This window comes from Ruditapes philippinarum, unplaced genomic scaffold (genome assembly GCF_026571515.1).
Source record: "Ruditapes philippinarum isolate M1 unplaced genomic scaffold, ASM2657151v2 ctg9332_1_1_1_1, whole genome shotgun sequence".
Taxonomy (NCBI): Eukaryota; Metazoa; Mollusca; class Bivalvia; order Venerida; family Veneridae; genus Ruditapes; species Ruditapes philippinarum.
In genome coordinates this window covers 2,496-21,935 of record NW_026862292.1, presented here as the reverse complement: position 1 = coordinate 21,935, position 19,440 = coordinate 2,496, and the positions used below count along the sequence as shown (strand labels likewise).

Here is a 19,440-nt window from a genome sequence, read left to right as displayed (position 1 = left end):
TTTGTTTTGATTTTTCTGAGTTATCTCTCCAAATGACTGTTTAGAACAATTAGTAAACAGAGTGGAAATGTCAGAAACTATTTCATCTAAGTCGTTCTGTACAACTATGCTTTTTTCTAATACTTTATCAAGCATTAATTCAATTTCAGAGATTTTAGATAGGTCAAGATTTTCGGAGAATGTATGGGCATTCTTGTTATCCCATAATTTAGTTTTAAGAGTTAATGGTTCAAACATTATTTCATCAGGAATACAAAAATTGTTTTTAGGCCTGATGCTTATCACTGCTTCTAAACCGGAATGAACATCAGAGTATAAGCTACAGAAATCATGTACTTTAAAATTTAAAACATTCTCAAAAACAAATGATGATGATATAAAATAATCAACAGTACTCGAATTCTTACATGTTAATTTTGGATTATAACAATCATCCCCAACTCTACCATTCCATATAAACATATTGTTATTTTTACATAGTTCAATCAACTGATTGCCATAATGATTTACAGTATTATCTATACATATTCTATTTACAGGTACATCAAATAGCTCAAAATTTTTCATTATTTCATTTTCTTCGCTTTCAACATATTGTAAATCGTACATGTTAGAAATAAATAAGTCAACAGGCGTAAAATCTTTTAAACTACCGCATCGTGCATTATAATCACCAAACAACAAAAAATGTTTACTGTTTATAAAATATCTAAAGATTTCATTTTGTATATCAAAAAAAGGTTCACTGTGAGAATATTTCGAACTAACTGGCGGTATATATACAATTCCGCATTTAAGATCTTCTACATGAGAACTACAATTTGAACCGTATATTTCATTTGAAATTGTGAAAAATTTAATCAGATTACATTCGTTATTACTCTCAACATTAACATATGGTGCTAAATGTGTTTTAATTAATAATGCCATTCCACCTGATCGATAATTTGAAAGCTTTTTTCTATTAAACATATGAACTAAAAATCCAGGAACAGTAATTACATCAGTATCATCTGTTTTAGTTTCCTGTAGACCTATAATATCATAGTTATTGATAAAAGTGAGAAATTCAGGGCATTTAAGTTTTGTGACTAATCCACAAACATTCAAAGATAACAGTTTTAAAGATTTTTGTGTATCAACACCGTTACAATTTGTGCATTCAATACTGTCCGTAATTAAGTAGCCGTTTTCCGGTTCACGCTAATCTGTGTCATGGTTGGTCTGGCAATAATCACCCGTGTTTTCACGTGAAAAACGGGGTTCTTGATCCGTATTACTGTATCCAGCATTGGTATGCGGGGGCGTAGGCAGTGTGACTTTTGGATATTGCTGTAGCGTCATACTTGTTGGATTTGTTAGTAACGTATTTGTCATGTCATTGTTTAATATTGACGGTGAATGTTGCGAAACACTTGGCTCCTGTGTAAGCTGAGAGTCAGACAGCGACTCATATTCATATTCACTGTTAAAAGTATTTTGTTTTTTAAAGTTCGAGTCTTGTTCAAGTTGAGAAGTTGCCTTCTTTTTCCCTGCATACGAAGTACGAGAAGACATCTCTCTCAATGGTGTTGCAAACGATAGCTCTTCAAATTTGTTTTTCAGCGGGATGACAAATGGTTTGTTATGGTCTGTAATGTGTGGATTTACATCGTTGCTTTTCTTTTGTGATCTGTTTTGTACTGTGTCTGTGTTAAGTGTATTTCTGAAATTTGAGTTTCTGTATGTTTTAGGCCTTGCGCCATTGTCATTCTGGTACTTTTTCGGCTCCTGTTGCATGTTATCTGTGTTATACAATGCGTCGTTGATGTAAAGTTTATCCCGAACTAGTCTAACTTTATTTTGTTTATTTTGACGAGCTTTTTTGGCAACTTCATATAGAACTTTTCGTTTACTTTCTATTTCGACAGGAAATTGTTCGGATATTCCGTATTTGGTGCCGGTTAATGTGCTTGGTGCAGCAACTCTGACAAGTTCCCTATCTTTGTAAAATGTAAACTTTACGACGATAGGCCTGGGTCGTACATTTCTTTTATTGAACCTACCCAAACGGTGGGCTCTATCTATTTGCATTTCTTTATTTATACCCATTTCATTTTTTATGAAGTTTTGGATTATCATTTCACAATTTTCACGCTCTTTCTCATTTTGGGAGTATGGAGATTCAGGGTGACCATAGAAAAGTAAATTTTCACGCATACTTCGCCATTTCACATCGACGATACTATCATCTGTGTGTTTAATTTGCATTTGTATGTTTTCTTGATTTTGTTTTAGTTTGTCTATTTCAGTTTCGAGTTGTCTCACTTTTGCGTCAGTATCCCTATTGTTCATCGTTATATCATCACACAAGTCACTGTAAAGCTGTACAGTTTCATCATAATCTGTAATTTTTGTTTGTAAAAATTTCATGTTGTTTTCAATGTCATACACTTTTGTATTTGTTTTAACTATGTCTTTTTTTATATTTGTTACCTCTGATAGCAGACTTTCCATCCTCATTAGCTTTTCATTCTGAGCTGACATTGTATTTTCTACAACTTGCCAAGCTCTTGTATGATTGTCAAGCCTTAGTTGAATATTATTTACTTGTTGGCACAAATTTATTGCCCAAGGTGGGACATTATTCTCCGCACCTGTAACACTGTACGCTTGCATATTTTGATTTAATTGACCGTTATGTTGTAATTGCTTTGCTTGGGGTGTAAATATTTGTCCCCCTTTTTGGCCTGACCAGGGTGTGTTTATGTTTTGCAACGATTGTTGTGCATCGAATTGGTTTTGAGAATATGTCCTTTCACCATATAAAACTTCCCGAGATTGTCCCAACATATCCGCTGTATTTATTGTTTTAGTTCCACATTCTAAAGACGTATGCTCCTAGGATAGAAAGAATTGCGATTGTATTTATTTGTTTCCTCGGGTAAGGTGTTTAGTAGTTCAGATTTCTTGTTTGAGTAAGATGTTGTTGGTCAACAAAGACAATGTCGATTTTTACAAATAGGTTACATCAATGCATGATGTTTCGACGCTGGTCAAGGGTTTGTCAATTAAGGTCATAAATATCATTTTGGAGACACTACTTGTATAGTCATAATCATTAAAATTGTATCTAGCAGCTGATCTTTGGACTTTCTCTGTCTTATAAATTAAGTATTTCTGCCAAGAATGGGGATGCCAAACTATAAGGAACAGTACATGTTTTTAACCTGAGGTCTGGCATATACAGTGTATATGTGTCTAATATTCATGCAGTTTCTTTTTATTTGGGTTTAAACATTTCTTCTAATGAATCTAAGGGAGTTATTTGCTTTTGATATCATGTTGTTTACATGTTTGGTCCATGAAAAGTCTTGACCCCTAAGTATTTAGCTTCTTGGGTTGAAGACATTACATGCATGTAAGTTACATTATGGAGGGTTTAAGGAACATTTACAAGGTTTCTTTTTCTTGTTATTCTGAATATACTTCACATATATCAGGGTTAAACTGCTTCTCCTCCTTCTCGTTTTTAAACTCTAACGTTTTCGTTTTTATGCAATAATATTGTGGAATGTTTACAAAACATTGGGCATGCCATATGACGTACGAATACGGTATTAAAACCAGAATTTAGCTAGGCATACCGGTGTGTCAATACGGCTATTATCAAGGTTCCAAAAGTGAAATGAAATGACACTGATTTAAATAAAGTTTAAAAAGATTTAACACAATGCCGTTCAAAAATTTGTCTGATGTTTCGACATCTGCAAAAGAATTTGTTCAAGACCACAAGATTGCTATAGCATGTACAGTTACTACAGGTTTAAAATTTTGCATTTTTTCTTGACTGGTATAGATTTCGGACAGGAGCAGAAACCGGATAATAAAGTTATACAATTTAACTTTAAATGTCTTTCTCACCAGTTTACATAACTATCATGATACGGTCATTAAGAATAAACTAAAGGATTGTTAAAATCTTACAATTGTTGACTTAATTTTTCTAATAAATTATTTTCACCCTTTATCATTGACAAAACAGATACGTTTGATAATGATTAACATATCAAATGATGGTGCATGTGTCTGATGAGTAATAGCAGAGTAATAAGTCAAAGATTTGAATAAGAAATATCTATGCCAATCAGCCATGTTTTGGACCTGAACTCCATGGTACAGCACAATGATACCATGGTAAATTTTGAAATGTTAAGTATGGTGTCCATTTAGGCACATAACTTCCTACAAAGTTTCACACTATCCTGATTATGTTCATTTTCAGGTTTTAAGTTTCTGTCACACCACTTATTAACATTTACCAACATGCACAATTCTTGCCTGTAAGAGAGGTTGGCAGTATTCAGATATAAATTGTATATTATATAAATTATGATAAAGTGCAGAATACAAATTCCGGTTTTAGACAGCAATTTTGTACTTCTTATAAGTCTATATTTCTTGAACTACTTGAAGCATAAACTAGTTTGACACAAGCACTAACAATAGGAAGATGGGCATTGGGCACCACCCAAACAAAAAAATACATCAACAAATTATATCAAAATTGTGAATAAAACTGGAATAAATCATGTTTTCCTGATTTGTTAATACAATTTGTTCATGATTCATTAAATGAATCATAAATAAATTGTGCTTTTACTGGAAAGAAAAGACCCCATTTATTATAGATTCATTACAAAAGACAGATTTATTAACCATTGATTAAAAACATGAGATATATTCAATACAATTTATTGCAAATTCATTACACTTGAACTGGAATGTATACAATTTATTCATGATTTATTGGAAATAGAACTTTTCCCGACTGCATTTAATACCATTTATTACAAATTCATTACACTTTAAAGTTCTGAGATATTCGATCACAAGTTGTTCATGATTCATTAAAATCAGAGATTTTCCAGGATTTATTCATAACATATTCATTGTACTTCAGATGTTCATAATTTGCTTAATTATAACAGAAATTTTCATTGATGTAGGTCCTTTTGTTTTACTGTTCATAACAACTAAACCCCTCTCAACTATACAAATATTTTTTTTTTAATTTCCCTTTACTCATTACCGTACTTGTTTTTAATCAGTCACTGGAAAATATATATGGGTTTTTCAAGTCTCTTAGTTTAAGCATCACCATATTATTAATTCCATGCTCAGCGCAAAACATAAAAAAAAAGTCAATTATACAATCTCGTTTACTGTTAAATATGTCTAACTAATTTGAATGTAGATTTTATTTTTGAGTGATCAAGATCAGTTTTTGTCTTTCTTATTGTTAATACGCAATCTGATCCATACCCACGGCTTTTTATGATTAGATCTATCATTATCAGTAAAAATACTGTCGAATAGATTAACGTATATGCGTAAAAAGGTAAAATGTCGTAAAAAAGCGACTTAATTCTCTCGGACTTAACATCTGTTGTTAGTTTATTGTTTTGGACAGCATGGCTCCCAGCCGCGCGATTAAACGATAAGATCTTGTAGGGAACTGCAGCATACCGAGCGCCCCCTATCAGCCGACAACAGAACAAGATTAATAGGAAACGAAATTTTTTTGCCATTTCAGAAAAAAGATATCTTACCATACAAACAGTTTTCTTTCTTTTGGATATAACTAATGTCAGAAACAAACTAACTTACAACAGATTTTGTCATTGCAGCTGCAAAATTAGGAACTTTATACAATACTATAGTAGCTAGGAATAACATTTCGTTTGCATTAATTCTATGCATAGGAAAAAGGCGGTTATTTTGGAAGATGAAAACTTGTGGTGTTACACAAAAATATGGATAAAAACAATATCAAGGCATCTAGACTACTGATAGACGGTAAGTTCAAAATTTTCTTTTCGTTCTACATAGCGTTTTTAAAAACCTTCTAGATCTATATCATATGTAAGTTGACAAAAAATAAAATTTACTGGAGTAATGTGCAGATTAGGATAACGATCGATTCGGCCCATAACAACTCGCCCCATTTAAGTGACGATTCGTCCCACCCTAATGGCATCACCCTAAATTAAACATTTTTTTATTCATTTGATTTGGATAGAAAAATATTTATGATACAAGATACAAGTTTTAAAATATGCACGCATGTACATGCATTGTTTATGAGGATATCTATGTACAGCCTATTTTAAAAACATAAATCTGCATTGTTTCACACTGAGCTCATCTGCACATTTGAATGCGTTGAAAAATGATGTTCTTTTTTATTTTAAGTGACTTCAGAAGACTATTTTTCTTTTATTTAGTTATCTCGCAGAAAACTGAAAAGAGCAGCAAAGAAAGGACAGAACGTAAAAATCAGCAACTCTGATGAGATGGTAAAAAGCAGATGAACGGGAGATAATAAAATGCAGATGGACGGCTTCTTTGATCGTGAAGAGTTTGCTTTTAGTTATAGAACGAGGGCATTCCAAGGAAATTACTTATATGAGTCTTTGAAGCGTAAGTATAGGGCTACATATATATTAATAATTTTAAAAATGACAGACAATGTGCTTTTTAAATATTAAGTAAATGATAAAAAATAATACTTCTCAATCTGAATTTTGTTCATGTACATATAGTAATTCAATGTCATAGCCTTTCAATTTCGTTTTAAATTTAATTGAAGCAAATGGTAAAAATCTGGACTTGCTACAAAATATTTGTTCATTCCTCTGTTGAAAATGAAATCGAACATTCACCCGTTTGTTTTATCAACAAATATTTATCTATCATCAGACTTTGTGAAATATACTGCTGGTTTTTATTCAATAGAACATGTACAGTCCAAAGTGGTTGAGTCCTTTAGTGTATTTGGCTCGAGTTGAAATTCAAATTCAGATTGTATTGCAAATAGAACAAAAATATATTATACTTTTTTCAGAGTGATATGTCAGAAGTCTAAGTTTAAATTTTGATATTTTATTTATAAATATGATACTTTTTATGAGAATTTTCTTTTCTATTTCAGAGTATGCCATTCATTGCCTCAGTATAGAAATTCAACATTTAATGATTATAGGAATAAAAAAAGGTGTAGCTCCAGACAGACACTACTGAAAAGGAAGGCAAAGATGTTTTCAGACTGACATAAAGCCCTAGTTTCTAAAACTAGAAATATATTCCTAACAGCAAGCACGAATATTTCCAGAATTATTACCCTTTACTTGTTTACCTGACATTACCTGTTTTATTTGCAGGGATATTTATGAAATGATCTATGCAGTTTTCAATGTTATGATGTGGTGGCATAGATTTGTTCACAAATTTTAATCTTGTTGTATGTTCTTGATTAATCTAGTCAGCTTTTGTTTGTAAAAAATAAAAGAAAAATAAATAAAATTTATCAAGATATGTTATTATTATTATTATTTTCATATTTTTCTCCGGAATTGACACCATCATTGGAACCTGCATTTATTCAAAATCCATTAGATGAATATAAGCAGGCAAGCCTGATTTGTTAATGATTCATTAATACATTGAATTTCGGTTTATGGAAGAAGAAAAAATACAATTTATTAGTGATTCATTAACAATTTATTTGCAATTCATGAATGAATCAGTTGGTCAGCGAACCTAATTTATTGCCAATTGATTGACCTGATTTGTTGATAATTCATTGACTAAGTCAAGAAAAGGACCAAATTCATTACCCATTTGTTAACCTGATTTATTAACAATTTATAATAAGTTGGTAAATGGACCCAATTCATTACCAATTCATTTCACTGATTTATTAACAATTTATTCATAATGCATTGGCTCATTTGCATGTCATTTCCATCTATAATAAATTGGGAATAAATGGTAAATTTGTTTATCATTTATTATACTGATTCATCCCTATCTTTTTTTTGTTTGGGCAGTACTGACATGTCTTAAATTTTTAAAAAAAGATAAAGTTGAAATCACTAAAAGCTAATTTTATGACTGTACTTTCTATTCATGTAGATTACTAACATTATATTTATATATATTTTTCATTATGACTTATTTCAGCATGTGGATTAATTGCTTTGAAAAGATACATGGCTGGTGGTGTATGCAGGAGTAAAGCACTCATGAATGGTAAAACAGTGCTTATAACAGGTGCTAATACAGGTATAGGCAAGGAAACTGCTAAAGATCTAGCTAGCAGAGGTACATATTTACTCACTCTTAGTGATACAGAAAATAAAATAAGACATTTAGGTCATTTTACAGCTGTATTATTTAACAGAAACAAAGATTCAGTAGCTAAAACATTACATGATGTAATGTACATACAGATCTCTAAGCCACAGTATGATAATTCTTTTCTTGTAGATTTAGTAGATTATTAATTCAGTAATCAATCCAGATATGCTTGACTGCTCTTTTTTATTTGCACCTACATGTGTTATAATGATAGTTATATTGTACATGTAGATTACTGGAATATAACAGTGAATTACAGACATAGTAAATTATCGAATATAATATCACTCTAGCTGAACAATATCAGAATGGAAAATAATAGCATGTATTACATCGTCGGATATCCACAGCCGAACCATTAACATTTGTCAGCCGTGGGATTCTTTGCTGATAACCAGTCATTAAGAGGTGTGTCAAAGACAGCTTTTCATTTGTTGCCTCACAATTTCTTAAGGCGATTAAAACCCATCAAAACGCTCATTCTATACAACTTGGTGAAACGTTAATTCTAGTAAAAATATTACTAGTGTGATCTCTGGTTGTGGAATAATTTAGTTTGGGGATAGTTTTGCCTTTATAGTGGGAAGACACATGAAACAGGTTTATACCGTGGCCGCTGCTATTTTGTTTCTGATAGTTGTTTACCTTTGCTGTGGAAGAATACAAATTTAGCTAAACACAATTGCATTGGTTGATATTTTACGTACCTGTTGCTGTATATTGATGCAATCTCATGGTTGATTACATGTTATGTTACTCTCCAGGAACAATGGTTAGATAACTACTGGCCTATATGACTGAAATACTGTTGGGAAAAGGCGTAAAATGAAACAAACAAACAAACATGTTATGTTACATGTAAATCAACTGTGGTAATCAGAGGATGCATGTATTATAAATGAATTAGAATTTCAGCAGAAATGCAGTCAATCTTTATTAAAATGCACTTGTTAAATGTGCAAGCACTCAAACATTTACACTCGCATGATTCTTAACATTTCTTCTAAAGAATAATTCTGGTTAAAATGTATTTTCAGGTGCACGAGTTTTACTTGCATGTCGTGACATAACTAAAGCCGAAAGAGCAGCAGAAGATATCCGAAAATCAACAGGCAATAAAGATGTTGTTGTGTATATTCTAGACCTATGTTCATTAAAATCTGTCCGTCAGTGTGCCGATGATGTTATTAAAAAGGAGGCACGGCTTGATGTTCTCATTAATAATGCAGGTATGATAGCAAAAAATGTGGTGATCAGTTGATAAAAATGATTCTGATAATTTCTTTTGGAGGAATAAATGAGTTTACATTGATACTAGCATGTGATTACAAGTTTACAATATTTTAAGGTGATAAAAATTAATGTTTTATAGATCTGGGGTCATAGAACTTAGTGATTTTTTTCTTGCCATTTAAACAGATCTGCTAATTTTAGGACATAGAGGATATTAAATGAGTTTAGGTTCAATACAGAATTTATTGAACTCGTTGAATAAAATTATACTATACGAGCCTCCAGTGAGCATAATATTATTTTATTAAACGTGTTCAGTAAATTAAGTAATGAATCCACACTATTCTATTTAAAGTATTTATATCTCATACCCAAAATAAGAACAGTAAAAAGAATTATTTTTTCAGTGACATGCCCATATTGCTATCATTAGTGTCCTAAAACTGCATGCTTGTATAAAGCAAACATCAAAAATTTATGCACGGTCATGTTATACCATCTTCACACAGTCGCAAAAGCGGCACATGTATGTGATGAATGATTTCTTTGATAAAATAAATGTTACACTATCATACTAGTATGCAAAAGGTTGCTTGCTCTACTCACAGGCATGTTTGTAGTTAAAGAAATTTAACTACAAACATTTGAGGTCTCCATGCAGTCTTCCTGTATCAACTTAGGGGCAAAATTAAGAATGTGATTGTCTTACAGAAACAAATAATTTTCTCCTTTAGAAAGGGGAAACATTAACTTAATAACCTTGAATAATGGTTTTAGAGCATGTTAGACGCTTATTACCACTGAATGTGATATCTTTTGTCATAAAAGTATCAACATGTAATCAAAGTAGTACTTTGACTTCATACAAAATAATAAACCACTATTACTGTACTAGTTTCCAAAAAGGTACAGTTAAGGTTATTGGCCATTCAGTAACATTTTGGAAATTATAGCAGGATCACCAATAAAAGGTTCTTGAAAAATGAAAGAATAAAGGCATTTCTTAGACATAATGTGCCTTTAAACAGTGTTAATCTATCTGTGACATTGAATTGACTGAAAATTCTAAACAATCAAACTGTAACATCTTAACGCCATTGTTGATAATGACTTGTCTGTGCAACCATTAAAAATTCAGTGCACACATCCATTGACTGTACAATATTGACTATATTGTATTGAAAACTCCTACAGATCAGCATACACATCCATTGGCTGTACAATATTGACTATATTGTATTGAAAACTCCTACAGGTCAGCATACACATCCATTGGCTGTACGATATTGACAATATTGTATTGAAAACTCCTACAGGTCAGCATACACATTCATTGACTGTACAATATTGACTATATTGTATTGAAAACTCCTACAGGTCAGCATACACATCCATTGGCTGTACAATATTGACTATATTGTATTGAAAACTCCTACAGGTCAGCATACACATCCATTGGCTGTACGATATTGACAATATTGTATTGAAAACTCCTACAGGTCAGCATACACATTCATTGGCTGTACAATATTGACTATATTGTATTGAAAACTCCTACAGGTCAGCATACACATCCATTGGCTGTACGATATTGACAATATTGTATTGAAAACTCCTACAGGTCAGCATACACATTCATTGGCTGTACGAGATTGACAATATTGTATTGAAAACTCCTACAGGTCAGCATACACATTCATTGACTGTACAATATTGAAAATATTGTATTGAAAACTCCTACAGGTCAGCATACACATCCATTAACTGTACAATATTGATAAATTGTATTGAAAACTCCTAATGATGATAATTGACAGTTTCCTTATAAACTTTGCTTTCTATCTAGTATCTACTACTTTGTGTTCACATTTATGCTGATATTATGATTGAACTTTACTTTTAACAACTTCAGGTGTAATGTGGACACCTTATTGGAAGACAAAAGATGGCTTTGAGATGCAATTTGGAACAAACCATCTAGGACATTTTTTATTTACAAACCTATTACTGGATTTACTGAAGAAATCAGCACCTAGTAGAATTATAAATGTCTCTTCCCTGGCACATGAAAGTAGGTATTTATAATGTTTTACATGTAAATTTAAATATTTTATTAAAGTGACATTATGCTCATATTTTCATAGTCAAGTTGAGCTGAATTGACTTTATATTTCAAATGATTGACTGTTAAAATGGTGTTTGACCAACATGTGATATTTGAAAATGTTTAGTATAAAATTATAAATCTGCCTTAAATATAAAAAGACTGTCCCATTCGTTTTATAAACTGAACTTTACACGCAAATTCAAATGGATATTTACAGAAAATTCCTTAGAATTTGTGCGTTATTTATTATTTTTGCGAAGTCAATTATTAAACCAAAAGGAATTAATGCAAAATGAAAACTTATTTATATATTCACATGTTCACTCATTATACAATGTATAACCTTGGATGGGCATAATGTCACTTTAAAAGATTGAAATTATAGATCTCAAGATGTGTACATATTGCATGTTGACTTCATATTCCCAAATCTTATATTTTCACAATAAAGCCAGTTTATATAAAAGAACAAAAAACTCTGACAGCTCATGTTATAAATATTGCTGTTTTTTAGAAGTAGAATTACATTAACTTTATGATGCTACAAAAAGTTCAATAACAGACCTTTATTATCAGATTAAACATTGCTTTGACTCCATAATTTTTTTAAAAAAAATACTAGAATATTTAGGGAAAGTAAATATACATGTATGTACAGATGAAAGGTACATGTGTACATTGGAATATTTTTCAGGAGGAACAATTAACTTCGATGATTTAAATTCGGAGAAGTCATATTCACCAGCTAAAGCATATTCTCAGAGTAAATTAGCCAATGTTCTCTTTACCAGGGAACTGAGTAAACGTTTACAAGGTAACTTTAAATTATTATGTTATAGTGCACACAAGTTAGGGCCTTGAAGCCTTAGATTGACTCGCATTTAGATTTTATCGGCGATGTTGACTTCTCTTTGATCAATTGGGAGAGCGAAATGGAAATATACACGGCGAAGTTTTCGCCTGAATCGCCCTTCCGGATGAGCCCTGATTTGATATATTTGGCTTTATAGCTGGAAGCCTCTAAATTCATACTAATTTTCATGGAAATTTTGAAAATATATTTAAAAGTATAATGTTGTGTAGTAACCAAAAGGAAGCAATTTAGGCATTATCAATGACAATTACAACCCACATAAATTACCAGAGGTAAAAATGTGCAAAAATAGCATTAACTGCCTAAGTCACACAGTAGAAATATATTTATAAATACTGATTGATTAATCATAATCGCAAATTAAACAAATTATTTGTTGAATCTTGAATTTTTTATTTGTCCAAAAATCTTAGTACATTTTTTCTCAATTTAATTTTATTGAAATACAGTAGAACTTCTATGAGTCGAACTTCGATTAGTCGATTTTCTCGATGTGTCGAAGAAAATTTAAAGTCCCGACTTTTATCCCTATATATTCCTTATAAAAACCTATTTATGAGTCGAGATTTTTTGTGTCAAATTTTTCGATGTGTCGAAGTTTTTTCGTGGTCCGTGTTAAGTAAATCTAGTGCAATTTACCACAAATAAGTAGAAGTTGTTCGATTATTTTGACACCGTCGATCTCGAGACATTTTTCACACCTTATCTGGCTGCGAAGACGATTTCCAATCAACTTGTGTGACAGGTGTTAATTACACAGCGTGTGTTCAAACAGCCTTTGTTTGCAATAAAATGTGTGATAAAATGCTTTAATCGTTACTATTTTAATTGCCGTAGTGGTATTTGAAAGTAAACAGTAAGAACTTACTTTCATTTGATTACATCCTTGACCCGGTGTCGCGTGAGAATAACACGCGAAATATATACTATAAGTTGGTTAAGTTATCGCCCTTTCGTATTGTTACGCCTTTTGTAACTCTATTGTATACGTCAACGGGTAGTCCAAATAATTAGCCGTGAAAAACCTTATTTAACATGCTATATTTATCATTGTAAAATGTGAATATCAGATTAATGATGGAAAAAAAACATGAAATAAGTTTTGTTATAGACTAGTCCCGGGTGGAAATTTTGTCATGGAATTGAGAGCAGTACATGAGTCGAAGTCCTGTTGTGTCGAAGTTTTTACGCAAGTCCCTTCAACTTCGACTTACCGAAGTTCTACTGTACTTCAGCTCATCTGAAGGCATGCTGCTTTAACATGTATACAATGTGTATCCTTATACATATAGTATTATAGCAGCTCAAGACAAAACATATTTTGAACATGAGAAAACCATGATAATAATAATTATAGATACAGTTTCTGTCTATGGTGTACAAATGGAAATACAGATATGTAGTGTCATGGTGAGAGTGGATAGCACATGGGACAGCTAGTCATGTTGGTTCAAACCAAGTCAGGGGCAAGCTGTTGTTTTTTCTTGAGCAAGAAACTTTACACTCATTGCTTAGTTGGTTCCAGGAATGGATTTGAGAGAGTGTCTCAAAGCTTCTAGGTTCTTACACAATCAAACTAAAGTAAAACTCTGTATAAACTCAACTTTAAAAAACATATGCCATGGTTATGTTACATTAAAAATAGCAGACAGCATTGGATAAAATACAGTTCTTGGTAATGTCATTTAGGCTTTATTTGCTGTCTTACATTTTGGGCATTTTACAGGAACTGAAGTGACAACATATTCCTTACACCCTGGTGCTGTGGATACAGAGCTTGTCAGATTCAAAGACCTTCAGATTTTACCCTTGAGAATATTTCTCAATTTAATTTATCATGGTCTAGTCAAACATTTCATTAAGTCAGCTGTCCAGGGGGCTCAGACCACTATATATTGTGCTGTTAGCCCTGACCTTGATAATGCATCAGGAAAATACTTCAGGTATAGTTTAATTATGTTCAGAAGAGGCAGTAAACATTATTCTAATGCATTCTTATATTTTGACACCAGACATAGAAAAATGCCTGGTTGGGAATGCATTGGAAATGATGTTCATTGTACTTATCATTATGAATATAGCATACTGTGGAAATATTTTGATTGGAAGGTATTCACTTGTAGGGGATGGGGAATCATTCTGTTAAACCAACATTGATAGATAGTAAGTAGGTCCTATGAAAAAGATAAAAAAGTTGACATTATGAAAAACAAGAATAGTCAATACTCTTCAAAAAAATGTTTTCACAGTATACTAGTAGATGTGTGAGTTGCATGTTTTACATGAAAGTTGAGATGTTGTTTTCATCTTGTAGGGACGGGTGTTACTGCCAATTCTCTCCACCCAGGTGTAATCAAAACTGAACTTGGTCGTTATAGGGACACAACATTGTGGCGTAGAATTTTATTTGTCCCTGTGATTTTATTTGTCTTCAAAACTCCAATACAAGGTGCACAAACTACAATTCACTGTGCTGTTTCTAAAGATCTCACTGATGTGTCTGGAAAATATTTCAGGTAAAGATCTAGTGCACATACAGACTAATTGATGAAAGAATGTTTAGTCCTTGGGCAGATTTAATCAATGATTTACATGCTGCATATTGGAGAGTCCTTTTTGAGCACTCAGTGCTCATGGTGAGCTTTTGTGAGTGCCTAGTGTCCATTATGCATCATCAGTGTTCAATGTAAAGAACAACTCTTCATGGTTCATCACAAGCAATGTTTAGATTATGCCACTGGTGTTAAAATTGGTCTGGACTGGTCCCAGAGATCATTATTTTTACAAAACTTGCACAGCCTAAAATCTTTGTTAAAATTTTGTTGTCAGAAACCATAAGGTTGAGATGTTTGACATTGAAAGGTAGCACTGTTAAGTAGTTTGTTTACCAAGTATGTTCAAGAAGGGTCAAAAGGCTGTAAGTTCAAGCTACTTTGGATATTTCTTAGTAATTTTTAGCTTGACTATTTAAAGAATAGTTTGGCTATCATACCCACACGGGTGTTGGCAACAGTGTAACTTTATTTACTTTGAGAGCATAATAGGAGTTCACTATCCAAGGGTCATAACTCTTGCATGGATTTTGACAGAATTTGACTCTTTGTGTGGCCTTGAAAAGGCGACATACAGGGGTAACTTTTGTTGTTGTAGGCGTTGTTGTCCTTGTCCCCTTCATCTTGTCCAGAGCATAAGTCAGTCACTTTAAGTTGGATTGACTCCAAACTTGGTATGCATGCTTCTTATAATGACCCGAAGTGCAGTATGCAAGAATCATTACTCTGCACTTCTAAATTTATTGCGTTATTGTCCTTTGTTAATTTTGATACTTTATTTTTGGCTGGGCCATTTCTCCTAAAGTATAAAAGCTATGGACTTGAAACTTCATAGGATGATAGATCTCATTTAGAAGAAGTGCAGTGCACAAGAATTGGTACTCTGTACTTCATGATTTTAGAGTAATTGCCCTTTGTTAATTATAAAACTTTATTTTTGTCTGGGCCAATTCTCCTACACTTGCTATTGACTTGAACTTTCATAGGATGAAAGATCTCATCAAGAAGAGCAGTGCACAAGAAGTTGTACTCTGCACTTAATAATTTTTGAATTATTGCCCTTTGTTAATTTCGTTACTTAATAGGCTTATCCAGAGCATAACTTGGTCACTTTAAGTTTTATTGACTCCAAATTAAGTATGTTAGCTTTTTCCATTGACCTGAAGTGCAGTGCTTAAGAATCCATCACAGAGTACTCCATTAGATCTGTCAGTGTAAAACTTTCCCATGGTATTTTTATATTTGATAATATAACAGTTTTATTAATCCTCATGGAACATTGTTACAATCAGTTCAAATAATGCAACTAAAGTTAAAGGTACATGTACATTGTAAAAGCAGTGTTTCAGAAGAAAATGCCAAAGTGACAGCTATATTGTTCACAAGGCGACTCGCGGAGTTGTAGTTTAAAATTCTTGCTCAAATTTTGCATGCAACATCACTTCAGGATCTTAGTTGGAGGTCACTATACTACAATGTACAAGGCCTGTACTTCTAGCATGAATTTTGATTGAATTCTATTAGAAAATAATCTTTATCAATGTTTTGCATATAACATCCATCTTAAAAAATGTTAATGGTTTTCAATTGAAACTTAGCACATGTCTCTAGAATCATAACTGGAGGTAAATTTCCATGTCCCATAATTCTGACATTTTGACTTAATTATGGCTTTTTTATGCCCCCGAAGGGAGGCATGTTAAAACCGCACTGTCCGTCCGTCTGTGCATCCTCACTTCATTTGTGTCCGGACTGTAACTTCGTCAAACATTGAGAGATTTTGAAATAACTTGGCACAAATGTCTTTCTCATAACAACATTCTGTCATGTCCAGGAACCACATTCCTTCTTCAAAGGTCAAGGTCACACTTATATTTTGAAGTTTGAAAATTTCGGGGGAGCATATAGTCGGCACCTTGTCCGTCTGTCCGTCCGCACTCACAGGAGAGTAATTATGTGGCTAGAGGGACAATAGGTAACTGTTCTTTCTCTTTGATGTCATTCATTCCGTAATGCTTTTATGTGGCTATTTTCTTTTGTGTGGCTAAAAAGAACAATAGAGAGAACAATAGAGTAGCCACATAATTACTGTCCTGTGAGAACTTCCGTTGTCTTGTCCGGAGCATAACTTGAAAACCCTTGGAGATAATTTGTTGAAACTTCATACAGTGGTAGAGGGCATTGAGGGGGAGTGCAGAGTCAAAGAACCATAACTCTATTTTGCCCGGTTTTTGAATTATCTCCCCTTATAGAAAAATCTTGTCCGGGGCATAACTCTAAAACTATAAGAGATATCAACATGAAACTTTGTAGGTGAATAGATCTCAATGAGTAGATGTGCAGTGCATAAGAACAATAACTCTTTTTGTCCTAATTTTGGAGTAATTGCCCTTTGTTAATTTTTACACTTTGAACTTTGTCCAGAACATAACTCTAAAACTATAACAGATATCAACATGAAACTTTGTAGGTAAATATATCTTAATGGGTAGATGTGCAGTGCAAAAGAATCATAACTCTGCCTTGACTAATTCTGGAGTTATTGCCCTTTGTTTATTTTTACTTTTTTGAAGTTGTCCGGGACATAACTCGCAAATCATAAGAGATATCATCAAGAAACTTTGTAGGTTGATAGATCACATTGATCAGAAGTGCAGTGCAAAGAACAGTAACTCTGCCTTGCCTAATTTTGGAATTATTGCACTTTGAACTTTTTCCAGGGACATAACTCTGAAACTACAAGAGGTGTACTTTCCTGTGTCCAAAACCTATTCGGGGAGCATCACCCGGCTCAAACCGGGCTCTTGTTTTCATTTTCTTTTCATAAAAGAAACCTTTTTTGGGGGCATTTGTCACTTGGATGACAGCTCTTGTTTGAACATTCTCAGTGCAACATCATTCTTTATAACTATTGAAGGTTTTCACATGAAACATAAAACATGTCTTTGGGATCATTTTTGTAGGTCACTATCCAAGGCTAAATTGTAACTTAAATGTGGCCCATTGTGAATTTAGAACAATTCTTGGTTAAAATTTTGCATGCAACATCAATCTTACAGTATCTTTGTAAGTGTAGATGATTAAAATGTTGTTATATTAAGGTGGAACATGACTTCTTATTAAAGTGATACATAACTTAAACAAACATAACATTTTTGTATGATGTTTTACAGTGATTGTGTTGTCAAGTTAGAAGCACCACAAGCACATGATGATGAAGCTGCAGCTAAACTTTGGACAGTCTCCGAGGAAATGGTCGGACTTACACAAAAATCATAATATGAAATTACAACAATAACACCTATATAACATCTACCTTGTTAAAGATGTGTAATAGATCTACCCTGCCTTGATATTTGAACTGTCTATTTTGAAATTACTAAAATATCTATCACTATAGAGCCTGGTCTATCTTGATTGTGACACAAGCTTATCATAATACAGATACCAGTAAGTTATACAAAAGTAATGATTTAGGTATTTGCAACGAAGACTCGTATGTGGGTAAACAGTTTTGTTTTGAAGTGCCTAGGAACATGACTATTTTATACTATTTATTTAACTTTTGACTATACATATTGATGAACTTTTTTTCTATCGAAAACTTGATAATTTACTTCACAAGTCATTGTTAAGTTTTGTTTGTAGCATTTTTTTAGATGCATATATGATATTTTGCTGTTGTTTTTTTTGGTATACATTTATATCAGTATTTAATTTTTGTTTATTTTTTACCCGACTTGTGTACTTGATATTAAACTGTTAGACTGCATAAAGTCTTTTTCCTAACTGTCTGTCTGTCTGTAGGGTTTGACATCATTGAATATGGCATTTATTATGATGTATTGAAAAATGATTTTGACCCTGATTCTACTTGTGGCAATCCATGGCAACCATGTGAACAGTGCAGACCAAGATCAGCTTGAACATCTGCACCATTCAATGTGGTCTGCACTGTTCTCTATTCGGTCAGTAAATGTTTTGAAATTTTCCCTTAAATTGTGATAAGTTGTGTCCAGAATGATAATTCCATTCATATTTTGTGTGGTTAAAAAAACTATTTGAGCCGCGTCATGACAAAACCATCATAATGGGTTTGCAACCAGCATTGATCCAGACCAGTCTGCGCAGTCTGATCAGGATCCATGCTGTTCGCTATCAGTGTCACTACTTGTTATTGGGTTTGTAAGCGAACAGCATGGATCCTGATCAGACTGTGTGGATGCGCAGGCTGGTCTGGATCCATGCTGGATGCAAACCCATTATGTTGGTTTTGTCGTGACGCGGCTCATTTCTACTTGTTAAATATTGTAAGATTGTGTCATACATAGTTCTCAAATTACAGACCGTAAGAAACTGAAATATGTGAATTTTCATCTAAAATATTCATAACTTTACTGTCACTGAAAACAGTATTAATAGCATTGAACTCCAGGTAGGTAAACTTTTGCTAATAACGTTAACTTTACATTGGTACTTTAATGCAAGATAAC

At 32.7% G+C, this 19,440-nt stretch overlaps 1 protein-coding gene and 1 long non-coding RNA gene across 4 annotated transcripts; both read left to right on the top strand.

Annotated features, from left to right (window-relative positions):
- The first annotated feature begins 3,631 nt into the window (after positions 1 to 3,631).
- Positions 3,632 to 18,692, top strand: LOC132718577 (retinol dehydrogenase 12-like). 3 transcript variants are annotated; one of them, XM_060702293.1, is made up of 7 exons: positions 3,632 to 3,803; positions 8,005 to 8,145; positions 9,219 to 9,410; positions 11,327 to 11,485; positions 12,216 to 12,335; positions 14,122 to 14,338; positions 18,121 to 18,692. In XM_060702293.1, the coding sequence occupies exons 1-7, from the start codon at positions 3,713 to 3,715 to the stop codon at positions 18,224 to 18,226; spliced, it is 1,026 nt and encodes a 341-aa protein (XP_060558276.1). In that variant the 5' UTR covers positions 3,632 to 3,712; the 3' UTR covers positions 18,227 to 18,692. The 3 variants fall into 3 exon arrangements, with proteins under 3 accessions (XP_060558276.1, XP_060558277.1, XP_060558278.1); XM_060702294.1 differs by lacking the exon at positions 14,122 to 14,338 and adding an exon at positions 14,710 to 14,911 and having other exon boundaries at positions 18,121 to 18,674; XM_060702295.1 differs by lacking the exon at positions 18,121 to 18,692 and adding an exon at positions 14,710 to 14,905.
- On the top strand, positions 5,658 to 7,512 carry LOC132718576 (uncharacterized). The gene is made up of 3 exons (XR_009624107.1): positions 5,658 to 5,838; positions 6,267 to 6,462; positions 6,974 to 7,512. It is a non-coding gene; the product is annotated as an uncharacterized LOC132718576 (long non-coding RNA).
- Positions 18,693 to 19,440: the final 748 nt, after the last annotated feature.

Excerpts from the sequence above, each read along its gene's own strand:
- LOC132718577 (XM_060702293.1), top strand. The coding sequence starts at position 3,713 with ATGCCGTTCAAAAATTTGTCTGATGTTTCGACATCTGCAAAAGAATTT. Across the intron at positions 9,411-11,326 it reads TGTTCTCATTAATAATGCAG|GTGTAATGTGGACACCTTAT; the intron begins GTATGATAGCAA and ends TAACAACTTCAG. Across the intron at positions 11,486-12,215 it reads CTCTTCCCTGGCACATGAAA|GAGGAACAATTAACTTCGAT; the intron begins GTAGGTATTTAT and ends AATATTTTTCAG.